The following is a 23,413-nucleotide window of genomic DNA, read 5'->3' as shown; positions in this document are numbered from 1 at the left end:
TGTGAATCACGACCGATTGGATGAAAGCACATTCTAGCATCAAACTCCCTTTGAGAAGAAACAAGTGCACAAGTAGCATCACTTCCTCAGATGTACAATGGTGATATATAAAGTCAAAGTTATAAAAATCTGCACTTCCACCTAAACGAGGAATGCATGTAACATACATGATAAGTTAGTGGTTATGCATACCCACCACTTTTAAATATGTATAACCTTTTGCATATCTTCCTCAAACTTAATGAATATGCATGACTTTCTTTAAAAAAGAGAAACTAGGGCCGGAGGTGTGGTGCAGCAGGTTAAAGCCCTGGTCTGAAGCGCCAGCATCCCATATGGACGCTGGTTCTAGTCCCAGCGGCACCTCTTCTGATCCAGTTCTCTGATATGGCCTGGGAAAGCATTAGAGGATGGCCCAAGTTATTGGGCCCCTGCACCCATGTGGGAGACCCAGAAGAAGCTCCTGGCTCCTAGCTTCGGATTGGTGCAGCTCCAGCCATTGCAGCCATCTGTGGTGTGAACCAGCGGATGGAAGACTTCTCTCTCTGTCTCTACCTCTCTCTGTAACTCTGTCTTTCAAAAAAATAAAATAAATCTTTTAAAAAGAGAGAGAGAGAGAGAGAGCCCTATAAAACAGGTAACTCTTCATTTCTCAGGGAACCAGATTTCCCATTAAGATTCCATTCTGCTTATAGCACGAATTGTAGTCTTCGTGCCTCTATTGGCTATATTGCCTCTATAGGCTAGACAAGAACCTTGAGCATTCTGCCCAATTGCAAAACTAAAGTAGCTGCCTAGGAATTGGTAACCATATCTTTTGTACCTGACTTGATATATTAAAATATTACAGAAATGTCATTAGAACAATCTCTTCTTAGACAGGCAGATTTTTGGCCTGACTTCACTCATCTCTACTTTTTGTCTTGTTTTTGTAGATGTGAAATATTCAGTTCCAGATGCCTGCTTCTTCCTGGTGTAACTTCTACAGGGGGGGGGGGGGGCAACAGAATAGCTTCCTTCTATCCTCTTAGGTTCTTTGATTGGACCACTAAATAAATTGATACCAGAAAGAGTAACAGGAGAAAAACATTTAATTCTGTGCTTATGCATGGGAGTCCCACAAAACCTGCAGTTCCAAGAAGGATCAGATGATTGAGGTTTGTATAGCATTCTGAGTGACAGAAAAGAACAGGGGCTTGAGGTTTCTGGGTGTGGGGGTGATGTCACAAGTTACGGGTGAAGAAAGGGAAGAATTTTATGATAAATAGAAGTTGTCTTGTCATACAGATAAAGTCTCTCAGGCGATGAAAATGATCTGGATAGAGTACGTTTCACAAAGAAGTTAAGACCATTGTCAGCTGGGAGTCCCACATCCCTTATCGGTGTGCCAGCTCCTCTGCTTCTGATACAGCTTCCTGCTAATGCACATTATGGGAGGCAGCAGATGATGGCTCAAGTTCTTGGGCACTTGCCACCCATCTAGGAGAACCAGATTGTGTTTCGGGTTCCTGGGTTTGGCTTAGCTCAGCCTTAGTTACTGTAGTTATTTGAGTAAACCAGTAGATAAATCTTTCTCTGCCTCTGTCTTAGTCTCTCTCTGTCTCTTCACCTTTCCAATAAAATTAAAATAAATAAATGGAAACAAAAATTTTAAGCTTTCTGTAATACCTGTCTTCCTGATTCAGTTACTTTACTAATAACAGAGATTAATGTTCCTTCAGAGCTACTCTTGGGTCTATACTTTCTCAGAATAGCCAGCTCTAAGTATGCCAAGGTAACTATATTTTGGATGGCATATTGCAGTCTCCTGTAGTCATATTTTGAGATGGTGTGTCCTAGGCCGCAAAACTTCTCAACTTACATATTATAAGGAATTACTACTACTACTACAGTAGTAGTAGTAAAGAACTTGCAGACATTTATCAGATATTAGGACACTTCAAAAAGTTGATGGAAAATAGAATTATAGGAAAATTTATTTAGGTGCAAAAAATCCACACATTGTTTTTTCATAAAACACATTTCCATGAACTTTTTAAAGACTCCTCATACTTGTTTTGTGCCTCACAGTGTTCCAGGCACTTCAAAAGTCCTAAGTTATTTAAACATCGAAAAATTCCATAATACCATTTTCCTTTTATAGATAATGGGACTGATGCAGAGGAGGTACGTCAGTAAAAGTTATGCCAGTACAACTTTATTCTCTATGAAATTCAACCAGGTGATAGTCAATTTAAAGAACTGTTTATGCAGGTGACAATCAAGTTGAGAAGGTAACAAGGACATGAGTTAAGTCAGGATTTAGCAACAGCAAGAGGAAATTCTCACCCTTAATTTGGAATGATAAATAGATGAGGCAATGCTTTTAGATATCAAGGTCCTGCCTCACTGGGAAGACCTGAAACTAGGCTAGGCCAGCAAGGGAAAGGTAAAAGCATCAAACAGATGTAGTCCAAGGAGACACTACCCAAGGGAGAGGGAGAATGAGAACCAGAAATAACTTGGGTTTTTCCTTTCTTTCTCTCTCCAGCGCCTCACCTATGCCTTTCATTAGCAAACATATTTTGAATGCAGCTGGCCTAAGAGCATGATGTGTGCAGGAGTGGTCCTCTCTGTGACTGAGAACAGAACAATACAAGGTCAACGAGTGCATATGATAGCAAATAGTCAAGAACTGGAGGGGGGGAAGATTTGAATCCCTTGCCCAGCATCACAGAGGTAGTACTCTGTGGCGTGTTCCTCAGGATTTGTATGGATGTAGGAATCGTGTGCTCTGAATAAAGGAGAGAGAAGTCTTGGAATACAATATTATTCCCTTCCTAATATGTATTTTTCTGTGCCCACAGCATTACATTTCATAGCAAAATTCCAGGGAAATCTGTGCTTACCACAATTGAGAGCAAACCAGCATCAGAAAACCTATAAGGCATTCAAGAGTAATACCCATGGAGAACTGGACAGAGTTTTAATCATCTCCACTTGGTCAACTTTACTTGGGTGATGAACACATAGAAGCTATTTCATGTTTATCAACTGGAGCAACGTTGAACAACTCTTTCTTCTTTGTGTAATCTATTCTCAGTGGCTTTCTTTTCAGCATACTTTGACTTTAAAGGTGTTTATAACCAATCATATCCTAAGCACAGTAATCTCTAACCAGTACAAACTCACCCTGCTTACCTAAATCCTACTTTTTCAGGCCCAGCCAATGTAAGTTCACTGTATAATAATAAATGAAATGCTACTGTCATGGAATACAGAATACATAAATACTGACTGGAATCGGATCACCTTGGAACCCATCTAAAGGCTCTGTAAATGTTTTTGGACATGTGTCTCCCAGGCCTGTGTCACTTTTTACAGACATTGCTTATTTTTAGTGCCACTACAGAAAGAGAGACTCAATCTTTTGAGTATGCTATGAATGGAAGGAAAGAAGTGAATCAGAGTCTGGGACCTCTAAGGCTTTTTCCATCTGAGAGTATGACTTTGTGTTTGTTAAAGGTAAGGTAAATCTAGTGAGGCAGACAAGAAACGACCACTTTGAGGCCAGCTCTCAGTTGATAAAATGTAGGTTTTTCTCCATATAAACTTTGCTTTCTGAGTAGACCTTGCAAACAATAGTTCATATTTGACAAGATTCTCTTTTCAATTCTAGAAGCTTTTCCACTAGAAAATATTCCAAATGAAAGTGTCAATGTCAGCAGGAAAGTTGCAAAGGGAGTATCCCTCGGTGTGTTAATGTGTTTCTCACCAATCTAAAAAGTTATGGGATCAGGCAGGAAAAAAAGGTATTTGATAGAGCAAAGGTATAAAGTGTAAAATTAGGTGAAGTTGATTGAATATACTTGCTGTGGGCTCAGTGTGTCCACCTAAAATCTAATGTTGAAGTCTTCCACTGTCTTAGAGTGTAGGCACATTTTGCAATAAAGTCTTTAAAAAGCTGATCAAGTTAAAATGAGGCTGTTTGAGAGAAGCCATAATTCAGTATCACTGGTGTCCTTAGGAGAAGTTGAAGATCCCACAGGTGAGCATGCAAAGACCATGGGACAAGGCAGCAAGGGCATGCTCATCTGTAAGCCAAGAAGAGAGACCCCAGGAGAAAGACCTGCTGCTGGTGCTTTGATCTTGGGTTTCCAGTCTCTAGGACTGTGAAAAAATGCTGTTGTCTAAGATAATAATCTAAGGTATTTGGTTATGACAGCCCAAGCAAACCAATGAAAGCAACTTCTGGGAATCCTCAGAACATGAGTCTATTGTCAGTAGGAGATACTAATAAGGACTTGTTCTGTTGTATAACACAATATGGCTGGGCTGTTGGGACCAAAATTTATCCACTTGAAAGGTTATCAGAGCCTGGGAAGGATGTAAGAGAGAGAGAGAGAGAGAGAGAGAGAGAGAGAGAGAGAATGAGAGAGAGAGAGAGAGAGAGAGAATGAGAGAGAGAGAGAGAGAGAGAATGGTTAACAGATACAAGAGTGCAACTGGACAGGAAGTACAACCTCTAATGTTCTATAACACAGTGGGATGACTATGGCTTACTACAATAAACTGAATATATCTAAAGAGCTAATAGAATTTTGAGTGTTCCCAATACAAAGAAATACTATCTGTCTCAGGTGATAGGTATGTCAGTTCCCCTGATGTGATCATATACACTGTATATTGAAATGCCACACTATACCCATTGAATATGTACCATTACTGTGTCAATGAAAAAAGCATTCAGAAATAAAACACACTCTCCACTCGCAATAAGTTAGAATTGGACATGCACTGTAGCATAAATATACATGTTTTCTTTTCTTCATGGCTGTCCATGTAATTTACTAAGTATTTTATTGTGCGTGAATTCAACAGTAGTTCAGGGTTCTTGCTGATGAACTAAATAGAGCACTTGTGGCATCATAGAAACCTTTTCTTTGAATGATTATTATTGTTTCCTTATTGGTAGAAATAAAATTACCCCAAAATATCAGTACATACAAAGCAAGGAAAGAATTCTGATCCTCACTGAAGTAGATTTAAGAACACTTGTCACAGAAATTGCTCAAATCTATGCTGCAATTGGAATGCTTTTCTCTGATTAATGTCTTATAAACATGTTTTGGCAACATAGCAGACTTTTAGCATCTGGAAATGGATTTTCAAAATCTTTCCATATAAAGAGAAATGAATAGTCAACATAGAAGAAAATGGATTTCCTTGGTTCACATAAAAAGACACAATATTAAAGACTAGAAATGCATTTTGATCCAAAATAAATATTCAAAAAAAAAAAAAAAGACTTGGAGTTCACCTCAGTCTGCTTTGTATTACTGTAACAGAACACCTGAGAGTGAGTAACTTGTGATGAACAGAAATGTATTGACTGGGGTGTCCAAGATGGAGGGGCAGCATCTGGCAGGAGCCTTCATGCTGCTTCACCCCATGGTAAGCGGATGAAGCAGGCAGGGAAACAGAGGCAAAAAGGGGGCCAAACCCCTTGTCTTATAAGGAAGGGAACATTCTTTGAAATAAGAATATGCCCTCTTGATGACTCATTCTTGAATACCTAATCATCTCTCTTTAGGCCCCAACTCTTTAACACTGTTGCTCTGGGGACTGTCTTCATTACATGAATATTGGGGACACCATTAAGCCACAGTGGGGTTAACAACTAAATTTTTCATTTTATAGAAATTCCACAGTTTAGAAGTTATTAAACTATATGGTGAGCGTATGTGATTCTCATATCATGGATACCCAGGCATATTAAAGTTGACTCAGGAACAGAAAAATCAACATAGGCATAAATTTCAAAAGCAAGTTAGGAAGTCCTGGCAATGGATTTTATTTATTTATTTATCTCACTTATTCTACGAATGTATCTTATTTATCCTGATTGTAAGCATTCTTAAAAAGGAAAGCCTGCGAGGAAACGCAAAATTATCTTCTCAAAGTTCTACAATGAAACAAATAAAAAATACTAAAAATGTTAAAAAATTTTAAAAAGATATATAAGAAACCATCATACATAAGTTGGAAATGAGTGATCCAATGGTAATTACGCCTACTCTATAAAGAGTTTTATTTGATGATTATTTAGTAAGCACTGGTAAGACCCTTTCCTGTGAAACTAAAAATTTTAACTCAGAAGAACACTGTATTGCCAGATTCTTGAAATTGAACTTTAGTATCTGGCAATATCTTTTCTTGGTACTAGATTTTTATGTTAAATTTAACTTTCTTAAATTAAAACATATAAATCTGGTTTTCTAAAAGAACCCCAAATATGAAGAAACATGAACACAAGATAGAGAAGTAACTTTCATCCGTATGTGAGGACCTCTGGGGTCTAGTATGCTTTCTCTCACAGGTCATTCTCCAGGTCGCAGTGTTTTCACAAGGACATTTGAGTCACTGGGTGAGAATTACTGCATTATTCGGAAAATTCCTGGTCTCCAAACATTTCAAACATGTTCACGATTTTCTGGCAAAGATGTGGGATATCAACAAAAGCTCCCAGTTGTCACAAACGAGCAAACCAACGTGATTCAAGGGAAAGACCATAAAAGGTGGGTGTGACCAAGGTACAAAGCCAGTCGTAAAGTGCACAGACTTGTCATGATTAAATAAAGTCAGAGAACATCCCAATGCTCATTGACCAAGCTTGCTTTCCTCGTCATCGAACCGAAAAAGCCATACCCGCACTTGCACGTGTGTCTGCATTTGTGACAGTGTTCGCTGAGCATCCCTCCCTTTCTCCGCGGCGGCACCCTCACTTCCGTCCCCAGATTTAGCTCGTGGAACTCAAGATATTTTCGCGACTACAGATTGCCTTCTCATTGTCAGGTTTTCCTCACAATTCCGTTCGCGGTCCAGTATTCCACGCATGACAGTTAATTGCTTATTTTGACGACTGGGAAATTAGAATTATGTACCCTCCAGGCAGTGCTGCTTTTGTCACGTTCGTAGCTGCGCAGAGCTTATTGCCTGTACGTGGAGTCTTCAGTAAATAAACCTTATTCCTCCACAGCCCAGCAGCCGCTGGCACACACCCGAATTAGCGGAGTAGATGCCGGACGTCAATACACATTTACGTAACGACTGGTTAAGGAGAAAAGTACATCCCAGCCAGGGGACTCCTGACAGCCCTTTGCTCATTTGACTTTTCTTCTGGGGAAAGTTGATTGCTCCTGAAATTCCTAGAAAGGCGAGGGGCGGGGACGCGTGACATCGAAGGGAGCCCGGGTTCGGGACCCTGCGTGGGAGCTGCGACAGGGCCGGCTCGGAAGGAAACCAGGCATTGCGCAAACAGCCATCAGACCAGTTCTGCGCGCCGGGAGGACGCCGCACTCCGGCCTCTCGGCTCCGGGCTTCGCGCAGCCCGAGGCGGGCGCTTCGCAACCTGCCGCAGGGGCGGCTCCGCGTCCCCGCCCGCTGCGCGCGCCCTCGCCCCACCCAGGGAGCGCCAGGCCCGCGCGGGGCGGGGGGGCGGGGCCGGGGGCGGGGCTCTGCGGCGGCCCCGCCCCGCCCCGCCGCCCCGCGGGTCACAATGTAGGGTTAGGGCGGCCGGCGGGCGGGGCTCTGCGGGGGAGGAGCCGGCGGGCGGGGGCCGTGACGGCGGCTGGGGGAGGGGAGGGAGGAGGAGGTGGAGTCGGGGAGGGAGGAGGAGGACAGCGCCATTCCGGCCGGCCGCTCCCTCCGTGCCCCTCGCACCAGTCCCCGCAGTGGCCCGCGAGCCGCCGGCGAAGGAGCGCGCGAACGCGTGACGCGGCCCCGCCGGCCCGCGCCCTCCTCCCGCGCCCGGGCGTCCGCCGCCCGCTCATGGCCCGGGCCGCGGCAGGCGAGCCGCGCTGAGGGGAGCCGCGCGGAGACGTGGGGCCGCCGCCGTGGCCCTCGCCGTGGGCGCCTCGCCGCCTGGCCGCGGTGCCGGCGCACGCCGACCGCCATCGTCTTCGCGCCTGGCTGGCGGGGGCGCTGTCCTCGCCGGCGGTCCGCGCCGCTCCCTGGAGCTCGGCGGAGCGCGGCAGGCAGGGCTGGCGGGGGCGCGAGGAGCCGGACGCCGTCGCCGCGGGGGCCATGACCGTGGAGCAGAACGTGCTGCAGCAGAGCGCGGCGCAGAAGGTGAGGCGCGCCCGCGGGCTGCCGCCGGGCTGCCTCCGCCGGGCCTGGCCGCCTCGCCGGGGCCTCGGCTGCCCCGGGCCAGGCTGCGCGTGGGAAGCGGGGTGCAGTGCGCGGGGTGCAGTCCGCCTCTCTCCTCCTGCCTCTTGTTTGCTTGTCACGGGCGCTGCCGGGCAGGGAGGGCGACCCTCACACTCCTGCAAGTTAGGGCTGCTTTATTAAACTTTATTCCTCCTCCTATTTAGAAAAACGAGAGCCAGGTGCCCTCCCTGTGATCCCAGTTTGGGGTTCCAAGTGTGTTTCAGGCCTGCTACTTCCCCAGAACCGAATGGCCTTGCGCGGCCGGTACCTTGGCCAGGTGCACCCTGTGAAGAAGTGAGGGATCGGATTGGGTTCTTCTCCGATTTCGGTTTCTTTTTTCTGACCAGAGAAGCCTTCTCTGAAAGGCAACCTCCTGGCCGTGTTATTCCAGGAATCTTGTGTCCCCTGAGTTTGACCTTGTTCCCTCGTTCACCCTCTCGTCTTCGCAGTAGCCACACGTTCGGATGGTCACTCAGCGGAGGGGAAAGGCACTGTTTGGTGAAGCTTCCAGTCTTTACGGTTGTAGGGTGACAGAGCTTCCCTCCCTAGAAATCTGCTTTCAGAATGTGAAGTGCAGGCTCTCAGGCTTATGCCTTATCCTGAGGAGTAGTTGGCTGGGACTTTTTTTTTTTTTTTCTCCCCTACCATTTGTGTGAAAAGCATTTTGAGCCAAAGGGAAATAGTGCTTTAATTGTGTTGGAATTCCGGGGGAAAGGTAATTAGGGTTTACTCTGAGCCAGCACCCAAGCTGTGTTTAGTTTGTTTGGAGTGAGTAATGGCTGTTCCACCCTGTTGTAGTTTTGGTACGGTTGTGTTTTACCTGTGCTTGACTTTAAGGCCTAAAATGGGCAATCTCTGTGCTCACAGCCTGCTACTTTTGCTTTAAGAGTATTTTTAGCATTTCATGCTACTACCTGAGATAATTGAAGATACTTAAGAATTTGACAAAGTTGCTTTTTAAACTTTTGCTTGTCAGGTGATGCTCCTATAAATTTAGAAGTTTATTTGTGGACTGTAATTTACTTATGGAAAAATAATTCAGGCTTTAATAATGGGAGTTTAAAACAGTTTACCTCCTAATCCTCTCTATTCTATTTTTAATACCTTGAACTTTAGTTTTTGATGTTGATGTGATGAAGTATGTAGGTTCATGAAGGATTACATGTTCATACGACTGTTTATAATCGTCTTCAGTGTTGAGTATTAAAGCTTGTCTTTCATTTGTAGCTCACTTCTTGCATATCATGTCATTAATTTGTTTTTCTAGTTGACATTGACCAAACTCTTTCAGCTTAAAGTCATATAATGCAGACTCTATTATGTGGTTCAGAGACTTACGCATAAAATAGAATAAAGAATCAAGTTACTAAAAGTGATGGCTGTCAACTGATTTCCCAGTTTTACTGCCTGTTTGTTAAACCAAAATATTTCCATTATGATGTTACTTTTAATGTGTGCTTTATATCATTTATATTGGGGACATTTTGTAGAGCAGCATAATGTGTCTATACTTCCATTATGATTTTTTTTAAGAACAATGTATTAATTTGCCTCAATATTAAAGTAAATTATTGCCATTCAGAATTATTTAAAAATACTTATATGGCTATAAGTACTTTTAAACTGCTCACCTCAAATAAGTTGACAAATATAAATCATAAGGTGGTAATTAGGAAGTGAACTTCAAACTAGTAACTAGGAAGGGAGCTTCATACTTCAGGAGAAACAAAAGTGAAACTCTGGTGCATATTACATAGCCAAAATTTCAGCTTGCTTTCTGCTCTCTTTAAAAAAATTGTGTGCATAGGTGCTGATACTTTTAAAGTAAACAGTTATATTATGATGGTCCAAACGGTTTCCTGTAGTTTCAAGATTTTGCAGAGGGATGTAAGATTAATAATCTTTTTGAAAAAAGTGCTACAAAAAGCTTCTAAAGTGCTTTTGTTCTCCTACAAAGTAGCTTGTCACTGGGTAGTTTGATGAGGCAAGGGGTTATTTTTCCTCATGTGTTCTTTGCTTAAGTTTGGTCAAGCTGGGCAGTTAGGAGACGTAGTAAAATCGTCCACAGTTGCTTTTCTGAGGTTCGGATGCTACGGGAGAGGTGGAGTTGCCAGTAGACTAGCTGCAGTTAAATCCTATAGTAATTTTAGTGCTGAGCATGTATATTCAGCCTTTGTGCTTGTACTCCTAATTACCTAGTGAGAGTCCTAAGGTCTCAGAAATTTGATACATAGATTTAAATTCCAAATGAGGTTTCTTTAGGGCCACCTTAGGAGGTTTGCTTCCAAGGAAGAATTTAGAGGGAAGTGAGCAGGATACTATTTATATACAATGTATCCTTCTGAGTTGACTGAAGAAGTATAAAGTACCTAAGAGTAGCTGCTTTTCCTGTATTGTTTCACTCCAGAGCTTAGAGCAGTTCTTTGCCCTTAGTGGGATCTTGAAATATTTGGTGATTGAAATATAATGTGGACTGTTTCTAAAAGGAATCAAGTACAGTACTTACCTTAGTTTTCTAGCTGAATTTAGAGGTTTAAAAATTATTGAGAAACATTGAAAATTTGAAATTGCTTGAGGAAAGAAAGTAGTAGTGTTAGTGAAAAAGACAGGATGTGGCTTAGATCTAGGTCACTTTTTTGTGACCTTGAGCAACTCATTAAATGCCTCTGTATCTACTTTTAAAGCTTTAAAGTTAGCATGATTAGACATGAGCAACTTTAGATCTGAGTTGTTAATGGAGCTAATCAAGAATTTTGTACATAGAGGTTTACAAAAAAGAGTGGGAGATGGAGACTAAGGGTTCATAGGGATTTGTAGTCAACTTCCACTTAATTATCTGCTTAATAAGGGTTAGGTGGGAGAGATGTCACAGATTAGCCAAATTCAAAGTTAACACTTGAAAAAAAAAAAGCTGGATTCGTGGTAAATTTCTTAATTAAGAAAGCATGAAGTATTTTGTTCTTTAGCTATCACCTGAGGCTAGAAAAATATATAATGTAGCATTTGACAATCTTATTCAAATCACTTTAAATGTTACATAAAAGAGTAATCTTTACTAGAAAAAGTTGTTTATCTTGTAGTTAGGATAAGATTTGATTTCCACAGAGAGAGCCCAAGCTGTACATTTTTTCTTTTTTCTTTTGTGTCCTAATTTTGCTTTGTGTAGTAAAATTGCAGCTAAATTTCATGGATTCTCATCAGTTCTAATATTTAAAAAAAAAATTTCTTCAATATTCTATGTATCTAGTCCATATCATTAGCCCTTTCTTGTCAAGTTATGTTAATTTTCTTATTTTTCTGCTTTAACTGAGATTACAGTACATTACTAAGATTAATGCTAGTTTCTATTATGTATTGTTTCATAATGATGTGGAAATTTCTTTATATACCTAGAGTTTTTACATTTCCAAAAATAAATTTAGTTGTTGACTCATCTCAGATTTCTTGTTTCTTTTGTGATAAATGAAGAGGTATTTATGTGTCAATGATATGATAAGAGCAGTAGTTATAGTAGCCAGCGTGAATATTTACTGTGTACTGCTAGGCACTGTGCTATGAGTCGTATACATTTTTTCATGTACTCTTCCTGACCACTTGTGAAATGAGCACTGTTTTTGTTTGTTTGTTTGTTTGTTTGTTTTCCTCCTTTCTTATACCTGAGGAAATAGTTTGGGGGGTCTTCACAAAGTTCATGAAATGTGTGTACTGTGAAAATTATGCATGGATTTCAAGACTTCTTTTTTACCAAAATAAATTTATCTTTTAATTCAATTTCCCATGAACTTTCTTAAGTTCCCTTGTGTTAGAGAACTAATGCAATATTTCATCTCCAGTTCGTGTTGAGGGTGGAAGTTTAACTAGGTAGACTCTCAAGACTCTGCCACTGACCACAATGCTTTATTGATTTGACTATCCTTGCATTTTTGATAAAATCCTATTTGGTTATGATGTTATATTTTAATATATTTCCAAGCAGTACACTACATTTTTTAAAAAGATTTTTATTTTTTGAAAGGCAGACTTAAGAGAGACAGAGGGGAATCTTCCATCTTCTGATTCACTCCCTGAATGGCCACAATGACTTGGGCTGGGCCAGGCAGAAGCCAGGAGCTTCCTTTGGGTCTCCCATGTGGATGAGGGGCCCAAGGACTTGGCTATCCTCTGCTGGTTTCCCAGGTCCCTAGTAGGGAGCTGGATTGGAAGTGGAGCAGCTGGGGCTCAAACTGACATCCATATGGGATACTGGTGCTGTGGACTGTGGCTTAACCTGCTGCACCACAGTGCTGGCCCCAGTACACAACATTTTAAGCTAGGATTTAATATGTGTTCACGTGTGTGTATATTCTTTAATGCGTTTTCTTTAACATATATGCTTCTGTATATATTGGCTATCAAGATAAGTTTGGTTCATAAGCAATTAGAAAGCTGTTTGTGTTTTCCCATGCTTCTTGAATTGCTTAATTTAGGATTAGATTGACCCATTCAAAATTGGGGGTCTTTCATCACTTTAAAATTATTTTATGTATTTATTTTATTTGAGAGGTAGAGAAGGGAGAGACATGCAGAGCTCCCAAACACTGGTTCACTCCTCACAGGTCTGCAATGGACCCAGGAACTCAATCCAGGTCTCCTACAGGGGTCTCACTACTTGCGCCCAAGGTCTACATGAGGATGAAAGTGGAGTCAGGAGCCAGTGCAGGGTATTGAACTTTGATACAGCATATGGGAATCCTAACTGGCATGTTAACCTTTAGGCCAAACACTACGCCATTTGATTACTTTTGATATAAAAATTAGGTATGGGTAAACCTAGGTACTTGTTATGTTGTAGATAAATATGTAGTAGGGCTGGCTGAGCTGCTTATATAGAGCAAATTTTAGATAAGCTTTGTGAATTTTACTTTTTGTCTTTTAGATTTTATATCTCTTCCAGAGTCAAATTTTAAAAATGATTTGTAGTTCTAGAAAATATAGTTACAAAATTTTTCATTTAGAGTTCCACATATGAATATCCCTTTTGTTATTCTTGTGTATGTTGTTTTCACTCTTGCATGCCAGGTGCTGATCTGTTTTATTAGTCCTCCCAAATTCAGCTCTTTGCGTGATTTGTCAGTTCTGTTTTTGTTTTCTAACTCATTAATTTTTGTGTCTTTAGTATTTTCAGTTTCTATTCTTTTTTGGTAATTATTAAATTGGTATAGCTTGAACTTTAGTAACTTTATCATTATACTTAAGAGCATTTTGAGTGGTGAATTTTCATCAGATTTTTATTTTGTATTTGATCTTTTTTATTAAAATTTTTAAAAATTTTCTTTCCAAGATCACATTTCTGAATTTTTCTTTAATTATTGATTTTGTTTCTCTACATTGTGATTAGAAAATGTAGTTTTGGATAGCTTTAGAAATTCGTTAACATTCTTAGAGCCAATTCATGCGGGTTTGATGAACATGTGAAAGGGATGTGTGTTCACTGAGAGTTATAGGGCCCTATATTTATATATTCATGTAAATGAACACTTCCAGTGTTTGAGTTGCTTATGGTTTTCCTTTATTTTTTAATTTCTGAGATATGTGTCTCATATGCTTTCTTCAAATTTGAATTTTGATTTTGTAGAAATTCATCTTTGAATTTCTAATGGATATAATCCAGACTTTTGTTTTTGTTTGTCTTTTAGTAGACTTTAATTATTCACAGATGGTGATACAGGTAAATTTAATCTTTTTATGGTCTTCTGGCTTTGTTTTAATTATTTGTGTGTCCTCTATTCAGTTTTTTAGATTGGTCAAGTTTTCATTGTGTCAGCACTATACTCTTGCCATTTACATTCATTTTACATTTCTTCTATTTTAATTTTAACCAAATATATTTAAAAAACCTTTTCTGATGATTAAAAATAACTGATTTTTCCCTCTTCCTTGCTCCTAATTAATAATACCTTTTAGCATATTTTTGCAAGTGTTGGGGACAGAATATAGAATTGTAATTCTAGGTAATGAATTTTCTTTATTGTATTCCATATGCATTATTAGTACTTGATTCATTTAATTATTAAAATTACTTAATTTTAACTTTTTCTATTGTGTAATACTGTTTGATGGTTTGATGTCAATCTCTTTTTTTTTTTTTTTTTTTTTTTGGTTGTAGATAAGTTGTTAACTTTTTGTATAGGCTTGTAAAATTTCCTCTCTGGTTTTAGAGTTTAGAAATTTCACCAGTACTTGTATGTATCTTTAACAATCCTGTCTAGCATTTCCTTTTGAAAAATTTTATTCATTTGAGAAGCTGAGAGGACAAATTAGTGAGATTGAGCTCCCATCCACTGGTTCACTCCCCTGAATTCCTGAAACCAGCCAAAGTCGAGAGCTGGGAACTCAATTCAGTTCTTTGATCAGTAGCAGGATCCCAACTATCTGAACTTATTGATGTCTACTAGGGTCCACCTTGTCAGGAAGTGGAGTTAGGAACTGGGGCTGGGAATCAGACTCAGACTCTAGCGTAGGATGTCTTAACTGCTAGGCTAATTGCCTGCTCTACATTATTTCTGTAATACTGATTCTATAAATTACCTATGTATTTAATAAGTATTTTTGGTTGTGAAGTACACAGGATTAAATATAACAGTTGTCTTATCAGTTTTGCCTGTAAATATGTTTTATTATATTTCTTATTTTTAATTAATGTACCCAACTTGAAAGCTAGAAGATAATAGCACATCTAACAATATTGTCTTATCATCCATCTATTTTCATTTGAGGGTGTCATCATCTTGAATCCTGTGTTCTCCCTCTCTGTAGTTTCTTCCTTTTTCAATCTATTTTTTGAAGGTACATGTTTTTAATTTTAGTTGTTTTACTTAAAAAGAAACTTGAACTTTTCTTAAAATGAAACCTTAAAGATATTTCTCTCTGGGTTTCCTCCTAAGAGTTTTTTTTTTGACAGGCAGAGTTAGACAGTGAGAGACAGATCTTCCTTTTTCCATTGGTTCATCCCCCAAGTGGCCCCTATGGCTGGTGCGTTGCTGTGGGCGCGCTGCACCGATCCGAAGCCAGGAGCCAGGTGCTTCCTCCTGGTCTCCCATGCGGGTGCAGGGCCCAAGCACTTGGGCCATCCTCCACTGCACTCCTGGGCCACAGCAGAGAGCTGGACTGGAAGAGGAACAACTGGGACAGAATCCAGGGCTAGAACCTGGGGTGCTGGCGCTGCAGGCAGAGGATTAGCCTAGTGTGCCGCGGCACTGCCTGCAGTTGAGTTTTGTATATGGTTTGAGGTAGGGGTATAATTTAAGTTATATATGTGATTAACACATTTTTTGTTAACTTTTTTTTTACTGAAAAGTTAATCCCCTCCCACATGGTATTGATCTGCGATCTTTGTCATACGTTAAAATTTTGGATAAAGTACCCCACCCCCCTATTTTCCTCCTGCTTTCCTGGGCTCTCTATTCTGTTCCATCATTTATTTTGTGACTAGTATATTGTCTTTGCTTCATGTACTCTCTGATACTGAAAAAGTACATTGTTTTTTTCCAGAGATTTCATGGCACTTGACTTTTTCTTAGAAATTTCCAAAGATAGTTTTGTTTTCTATGTAAGACTATAGCATGAATAATAATGAGTTTTATTTATGCACTTCCTGTGGTTATACTTGTAATTTCATTTTTTCTTATGCTAGCTATCACCTATAGTAAATGTTGGTTATAAATGACAATAATGAGCATTTGCTTGCTGTTGATTTTAAGGGTTAGTTGCCTACTTTGATGCTTATTGTACCTTTAAAATACTATGTATATCTATAAGGTGTGCAAACTTACAAAGAGGATTCAGTTTCCGAAAGATAGTATTTTAATTGTGATGCCTGTATTACTTTCCCTTTGGGTCCTGGTGACAATTGTGCAAGCTTTTACTCCAGGCATCCTCAGTGGGTGACAGCTTGTTTATCAGTCACTTCTGTCATTCTATCCTATAAAGCTAGGCAAGGCACTTCTTTTTTTTTTTTTTTTTTTTTTTTTATTGGGTCTCCTTCATTTCCCACTACAGGGGCTACTCTGTGATCACTGATTTCTGCCCTGATGTGCTTATGTGTTGGTGGCAGGGTCTTTCTTCCCGGGACATGCTGGTACACCATTAGTCTCTAAGGTGATAGAATTGCTGTAAGTACTGACCTGCTGTGGCAGCCTGCCCTTTTCTTGCAAATGTAATCATCACTTAATGTGTTTCAGAGCATAGTTGACTTGTAAAAGCCAGCTTAGGGATGTCTCTACATAATGTGGGCAAGTAGGTCATGTGAAAGTTGAATTTATAAATGGATGACCCTTGATATTTATTTTTGGCTGACTTGTATTGATTTCTAATAATACTCTTCTTGTCATGATGTTTTGTATATTGGATAACTAACTTCTCAGTTTTCTCCCTTCTCCTACAATGATTAATGCTGTGAGTATTTTACAGAATCTTATTTATTTATTTTTATTTAATTTAAAGATTTTATTTATTTATTTGACAGGCAGAATTATAGACAGTGTGAGAGAGAGAGAGACAGAGAAAGGTCTTTCTTCCATTGGTTCACTCCCCAAGAGGCCGCAACAGCCAGAGCTCCACCCATCCAAAGCCAGGAGCCAGGACTTTCTTCCGGGTCTCCCACATGGATGCAGGGGCCCAAGGACTTGGGCCATTCTCCACTACTTTTCTAGGCCACTAGAAGAGCTGGACTGCAAGAGGAGCAACTGGGACTAGAACTGGCACCCATATGGGATGGCAGAGGATTAACCTAGTGTGCCACGGCACTGGCCCCTTATTTATCTAATTTTTGTTCATTGAAAGGCAGAGTGATAGAGGAGAGATCTATCCTTTGGTTCACTCTCCTAATTCTCCAATAGCCAGGAACCACAAACTCCCTCTGGGTTTCTCTGGAGCCATCATCTGCTGCCTCCCATGGTGCATGTTAGAAAGCTAGATCAGAAGCAGAGATGGGACTTGATCCAACACCCACCGCATTTTCTTTCATTCATCCTTTTGTTAATTTACTTCTACTTTAGTCCTTGGTTCTCTGAGCCACTTAATATTTTAAGTGTTCAGCGATATTTTTTAGTTTTGTTAATATAGGTTTAGATCAGAATTTTTTTTCAATATATTTATTTGGGAAGCAGAGTTACAGAGAGAGGGAGAGACAGAGGGAAAGGTCTTCCATCTGCTGGTTCACTCCCCAAATGGCCACAAGAGTTGGAGCTGAGCCCATTTGCAGCCAGGAGCTTCTCTTGGGTTTCCCATGTGTGTGCAGGGGCCCAAGAATTTGGGCCATCTTCCACTGTTTTCTCAAACCACAAGCAGAAAGCTGGATTGGAAGAGAAGCAGCTGGCACACAAGCTGGCACCCATATGGGATGCTGCTTTTTCAGGCAGAGGCTTAGCCTACTATGCCTCAGTGTGGTCCCCAGAATTTCTTAAAGTGTGATTTTTGTGGATTATCTTCATTATTTGTAACACTTGCTAAAAATGTGGATTTCTATGCCTCAGCTCAGGACCTATTGTTTGGGGTATAGCATTCTTATTAAAAATCTCAGATGGTGGTTTTGCATTTACAGTTTGAGAACCACTGGCTTAAATTAGTTTTCTCAAAGATGAGAGTTTCCTTAGCACTTGTTTAAAAGGAATGCAGTGTTCTTTGGGGATTGAATTATCCCAGTACATCCACTATTAATGTAGGAGCAGAGTCTGAATACATAAGCTTATTTATGTTTCTCATATTAGGTGTTTCTGTCATCTGTATATTGACTTCCTTCTTGCAGAGGAGTTGTGTCCTACCTCAGGCTTTCTCAGCCAGCATCTCTAGGGGAACCCAAAGCTTGAGATAGACAGGCGTGACACTTGCTCTCTGCAGTGGGGCATAATTAATTTTTTTGTATTCATTGAATTAGTGTGTCAAGGAGTTGGGATATGGGTATATATGCTAAAGTTGTAATCTTTCCCTTTCTTTCTGGTTTATGCATGAATGATTTTTGAAGATTTTTTTTGTCTAATAAAGCATATGAAAACTCACGTGCGACATAAAATGATATACTAAGATTGCTGTTCTTTGTAGCACTCTGGATGTGAAATAGAATATCCTTTGTGCCTCATCCAAGTTATCCCTTTCTCCCACAGGCTACTAGCTGCTCTCTTGACTTTTTTCAAGTTAATGTTACTGTAGTGTAATTTGTAAGAATGAAATGAAAGCGCTGATTTAAAGTATATAATTAAGTAACTTAGGGAATATAGAACATTTCCATCACTCCATAACATTAACTTTTGTCACCCTTCTCATTGGTTATCACCACCCTTCTTATTCTTGGCCACCACTGGTCTGATATTTATCACTGCAGTTCAGTTTTGGCTGTTCTTAGGTTTTCACATAAATGGGATCATATAAAAATTTTGTTTCCATCTCCTTTTGCTCAATAAAATATTTCTGGAAGTTGGCATGTTTTGTTACAGTATGTTTTTTTTTTTTTGATTGCTGAGTAACGTGTAAATATTCTTATATCATGTATACATGTAGTTGTTGATGTATGAGTTGTTCCTGGTTTTTTACTCATTTAATGTTGTAACATGGATGTTTGTAGGCAGATCTTTGAATTGATATATTTGCATTTCTTGTGGGAACAATACACAGGGGTTGAAAATGTGCCATTTTACTTTGTCATTAGCACTGAATAAGAGCCCCATTTAACCTACATTTTTTTTTAATCAGTTGATATTGCTAATCTTTTATGTTTTAGTTATTTCATTGAGTATAAAGTACTAATTATAGTCCATATAGTGATATTAATTTGTATTTCCCTGAACACTAAAGGTTTTGGACACTTTTCATATGTTGATTGGCAGATTTTTAAATATCACTTCTCATATCCAATTTAGTTATTTATGTTAAAGATTTATTTATTTGAAAAAGTTAGAGCCAGTGAGCTTCTACCTGCTAGTGCACGCCCTAGATGACTCAATGGCCAGGACTGGGCCAGGCTGAAGTCAGGAGCCAGGAGCTTCTATCAAGTCTCCTACACAGGTGGCAGGGGATCAAGCAGTTGAGCCATCTTCCACTGCTTTTTCAGGTGTATTAATGGGAAACTGGATAGGAAATGGAGCAGCCTGGACACAAACCAGCACCTGTGTGGGATACTGGCATTGCAAGTGACAGCTTTTTTTTTTTTTTTTTTTTTTTTTGACAGGCAGAGTGGACAGCGAGAGAGAGACAGACAGAGAAAGGCTTTCCTTTTTTCTGTTGGTTCACCTCACAATGTCTGCTGCACCCGGTGCACTGCGCCTGGTGCACCACGCTGATCTGAAGCCAGGAGCCTCTCTTGGTCTCCCATGCGGGTGCAGGGCCCAAAGACCTGGGCCCATCTTCCACTGCACTCCCGGGCCACAGCAGAGAGCTGGACTGGAAGAGGAGCAACTGGGACAGAATCCAGGACTAGAACCCGGGGTGCCGGCGCCGCAGAGGATTAGCCTATTGAGCCGCGGCGCCGGCCCTACGAGTGACAGCTTTATCTGCTATGCCACAGTGCTGGCCCCCTCATAAACATTTTTACATTTTCAGAGATCAGCAATAACAATTGCTGCCTATTCTTCCAAGCTTGGAAATGGCAGAAGTGTTAAGGTTGTTGCCAAAGGTAAAGTACTTCAGGACAAGCTGGTGTGTCACGTAATAAAATGATACTACACAACTTTTCCAATTTTTAAAAACTGGTGTAAAGACTCATTATGGAAGAATTTAAATTTACACCAGAAATCTTGAAGATACCTATTTTGTTTCATAACATACAAAACTGCTTTTACATTTTAATTTGGAAGTTTGTAAAGACTTGGAGCACTAATGGAAGGGGTAGGGTGAACTCTGGAGGAGTAAGTTACTTGGGAGGAGGAAGTTCTCCTCCCAAGTTTCTGTTCCATCTAAGGACAAGGAAAAAGAGGGCTCTAATCTGAACTGGAAAAACTCACTCACTGTGGTTTCTTTTCTTTATTTGAAAGAGTGACAGAGAGAGGGGTGTAGAGAGAGAGATCTTCCACCTGCTGGTTTATGCCACAATGGCCAGGGCTGGATTAGGTGGAAGCCAAGAACATTTTTTTTTTTCTTTTTTTACAGGCAGAGTTAGAGACAGAGTGAAAGGTCTGCATTTTCCATTGGTTCACCCCCAAAATGGCCGCTATGGCTGTCGTGCTGTGGCTGCCATGTGGTGCCGATCCAAAGCCAGGAGCTTCCTCCTGGTCTCCCATGCAGGTGCAGGGCCCAAGCACTTGGGCCATCCTCCACTGCCTTCCCAGGCCACAGCAGAGAGCTGGACTGGAAGAGGAGCAACCGGGACATCATCCGGTGCCGCAACTGGGACACCACAGGTGGAGGATTAGCCTAGTGAGCCGCAGTGCTGGCACCAAGAACTTCTTTTGGGTCTCCCACGTGGGTAGCATGGATCCAAGCACTTGGGCCATCTTCTGCTACTTTTCTGAGGCCATTAACAGGGAGTTGGATTGGAATTGGAGGAGCCAGGATATGAATTGGCTACCTTAAGTGATTGTGGTATTTTAGGCAGTGGCTATAACTGCTTTGCCATAATATTGGCTCCCTTAGTTGTTTTTGTTTTTACTGTTCCATCTGCAAGTGAGTGGGGGCATAATGAGGGGCTGTTGAGGCTGAATTCACTGCAGAACTGAGAGCTAGGTCCTCAATCTAAAGTAAGATGGGTGTATAAGGGAGAGAAGTGGAGAGGGGGCTAGGAATGATGCACTGTTAGTGGCCAGGACCTGTTGCTGTGGGAACACCATTGTGAGGACTGACCATACACATGTATATGGTTTGTGTTCTAATTCATGCTAGCGTAAATGCAAACTCAGATTTCCCATTTCCTTGGGGTAGAGCTCCAAGAACACATGGACTGGAGGGCTGGGCATTCTGTTTCCTCTGAAGCCTCTGAGCTGGATCTGGATGGGCCTGCAAGGAAGCTCTGAAGTCTTTCCTTGAGACCTAGAGAAAGGCTTTGGCAGCACGGCAGACCTGAGTCAGAGGTAGAAAAGGAAACTAGAAGCCATCCATTGCCTCAGGTTTAAAAATGCCACCATTGGAGGGAAGAAACAAATCTGCCCATTCTTCCTGGCATTAGTGGTCCCTCATTTTGCCTATTCTGGTGGCACCATAGATTCTCAGAACTAAATAATGGGTTTCCTTCCCAGTGGGGCAGGACTTTAAGGCAGTTATTAAATGGCAAACCTAACAGAACTGACAGTTTTTCCTTCCTTGTTGTTGGGTAGCATTAAAGGAAGGGCATCGATACACCTGAGTATATAGGACTGCAGCTGGGTAGATGAACATAGCATATGAATTGCCTGGGGCTGTGCTATGGTATTTGTCTTATAAGGTGGTTAGGGGGCCCAGGCTTCTTAGGAGGCCTGGATCACAACCACCCCCTCAGAACATGCACCCTATGGTAGGGGATGTGGTCCTATGCCTTTTTGAACATTGGTGGGATTTGGTGTTGTCTTTGGCCTTTTCTTGTCCATGTTGGGTTTGGCTTGGGCAAAATTTAGGGTCTACATTTTTTGCATGGAAGTGAGTGTTCTTGTAAGCAGTTTTGGCAGTGCCCTTCATACTTCTTGCATAGTCAGAAAGGGCAGATATAGAGTTCTGTAGGTTTAATGTCTGAACGATCAGGGCTGGCTAACAACCCCAGCAACCCCAGCTATCCCCACTCCCCACCCCTACCCTGCCTCTCTGCCAAGGCTGTTGGCACTGGTGCTCCTTTACCGTTAGTAGGGAACCTTCTATGGTGGAAGGGAGGGATGGAGGAGTGGGAGACAGGCAAAGGATGAGACAGGGACCCCTCTGGGTCTTTTTCTTATAAACTATTTTATGTTTGCTTTTTGACCGGTCCAGATCATTTGCCAATTTCGTAATTGGGTTATCTTTCTGCTGTTGGGGATTGTGCAATTCTTTGTATTTTCTGAGTCTTTTACCACACTTGATTTCTGAATGCTTCCTCTGAATGTGTGACTTTTATTTTCTTACCAGTTTCTTTAAAGTTGAAATGTTTTTTTTTTAAAGACCAATATAGCAATTTTAATAATAGCTTTTAAAATCTTTAACTCTTTTTGTAGATTGCCAATTGATCTGAATTGCTTTTTGTTTTTAGTAACCTCAGTTAACCATACTTTCTCTCAGTTGGTACTGTTAATACATTATTGGCTTCATCTGTTTACAGAGCCATCCCAAAGTACTGAATATAATAGAAGTGGCTGGAAAAAGTCCATAGGAACCTATAGGAGGACAGCTAAACACAGAACCAACAACGCTTTAGTTTTATGAGCAGCAAATCATATATAACTGTGGATGACAAAAGACTTTAAGTCGCCATGTTTAAAATTATAAACTCATCAACCAACAAGAGGCACTTGCTTACTTCACAGTATTTTTGAAAGCACCTGTAGGATTTTACAAGTATTTAACCCTCTAGGCCTCTGGGGCTTTCTCATTAAGATAACTATCATGTCTAGTAACACAAGATCATTAGACTTTTTAATTCTCAAACATTTGTATTAATAGCATTTTCCATTATAGAAACTTAAAATTTAGTACCACGTCACATCTTGACAGTCCTTCTAATATAATCCAAATAGCCCGATTAGCTGGTGTCTCTATATGATGAGAGACATAGTTCCTTCAATTTTTTCATTTGGGCCCAAACTGGAGAAACCAAAGTCCAAGATTTACTGGAAATTTTAGAGTCCAGATTGTTTGAAACTTTGATTTTTTGAATGCCTGTCAAGAATGCCAAGAAGGCTCAAAATCCAAAATATCTGTTTGAAATAAGATCCCTTAAAATCATGACATAATATAGCCCAAATTTGATCATTGTTACAAGGTGGTTATTCAAATCTTTGAAAATAAGCACATATTTAAATAACCCATAGCTCTTAATAAAAATTCAGCTGTTTTTGAACAATTAGAGTTTAACAGACATCAAGAGAACATAATAGATTACTTTAACACATTGCTTTAACAGAGCATCAGAGTTTAATTCTATGTCAAAGAGAAATTGAGCTTCCTGTGATCTTTTGCTGTGAGGTTTCCTTCCTTTACCTTCTTTCATATTGATGGTTGTGTTTCTGTGTGAAATGTTTTAAGATTGATGGAGTTTGACTGGCGCCGCGGCTCAATAGGCTAATCCTCCGCCTTGCGGCGCCAGCACACCGGGTTCTAGTCT

The 23,413-nt window shown here is 40.7% G+C and overlaps 1 protein-coding gene across 6 annotated transcripts in view; it reads left to right on the top strand.

Moving 5' to 3' along the window:
- The first annotated feature begins 8,000 nt into the window (after window positions 1-8,000).
- USP25 (ubiquitin specific peptidase 25) overlaps window positions 8,001-23,413 on the top strand; it is a 163,131-nt gene continuing 147,718 nt past the window's right edge. For 4 of the 6 annotated variants that reach the window (XM_062206615.1, XM_062206623.1, XM_062206608.1 and 1 more), the window contains exon 1: window positions 8,001-8,109. In XM_062206615.1, coding sequence (XP_062062599.1) covers window positions 8,065-8,109 — 45 coding nt within the window. In that variant the 5' untranslated portion in view covers window positions 8,001-8,064. The remainder of the gene's footprint in view (window positions 8,110-23,413) is intronic. The other 2 variants (XM_062206632.1, XM_062206628.1) reach the window with 1 other exon arrangement.

This window comes from Lepus europaeus, chromosome 2 (assembly GCF_033115175.1).
Source record: "Lepus europaeus isolate LE1 chromosome 2, mLepTim1.pri, whole genome shotgun sequence".
Classification (NCBI taxonomy): domain Eukaryota; kingdom Metazoa; phylum Chordata; class Mammalia; order Lagomorpha; family Leporidae; genus Lepus; species Lepus europaeus.
Note: the sequence above shows the minus strand (reverse complement) of the source record. Positions and strands in the feature narration are given on the sequence as shown.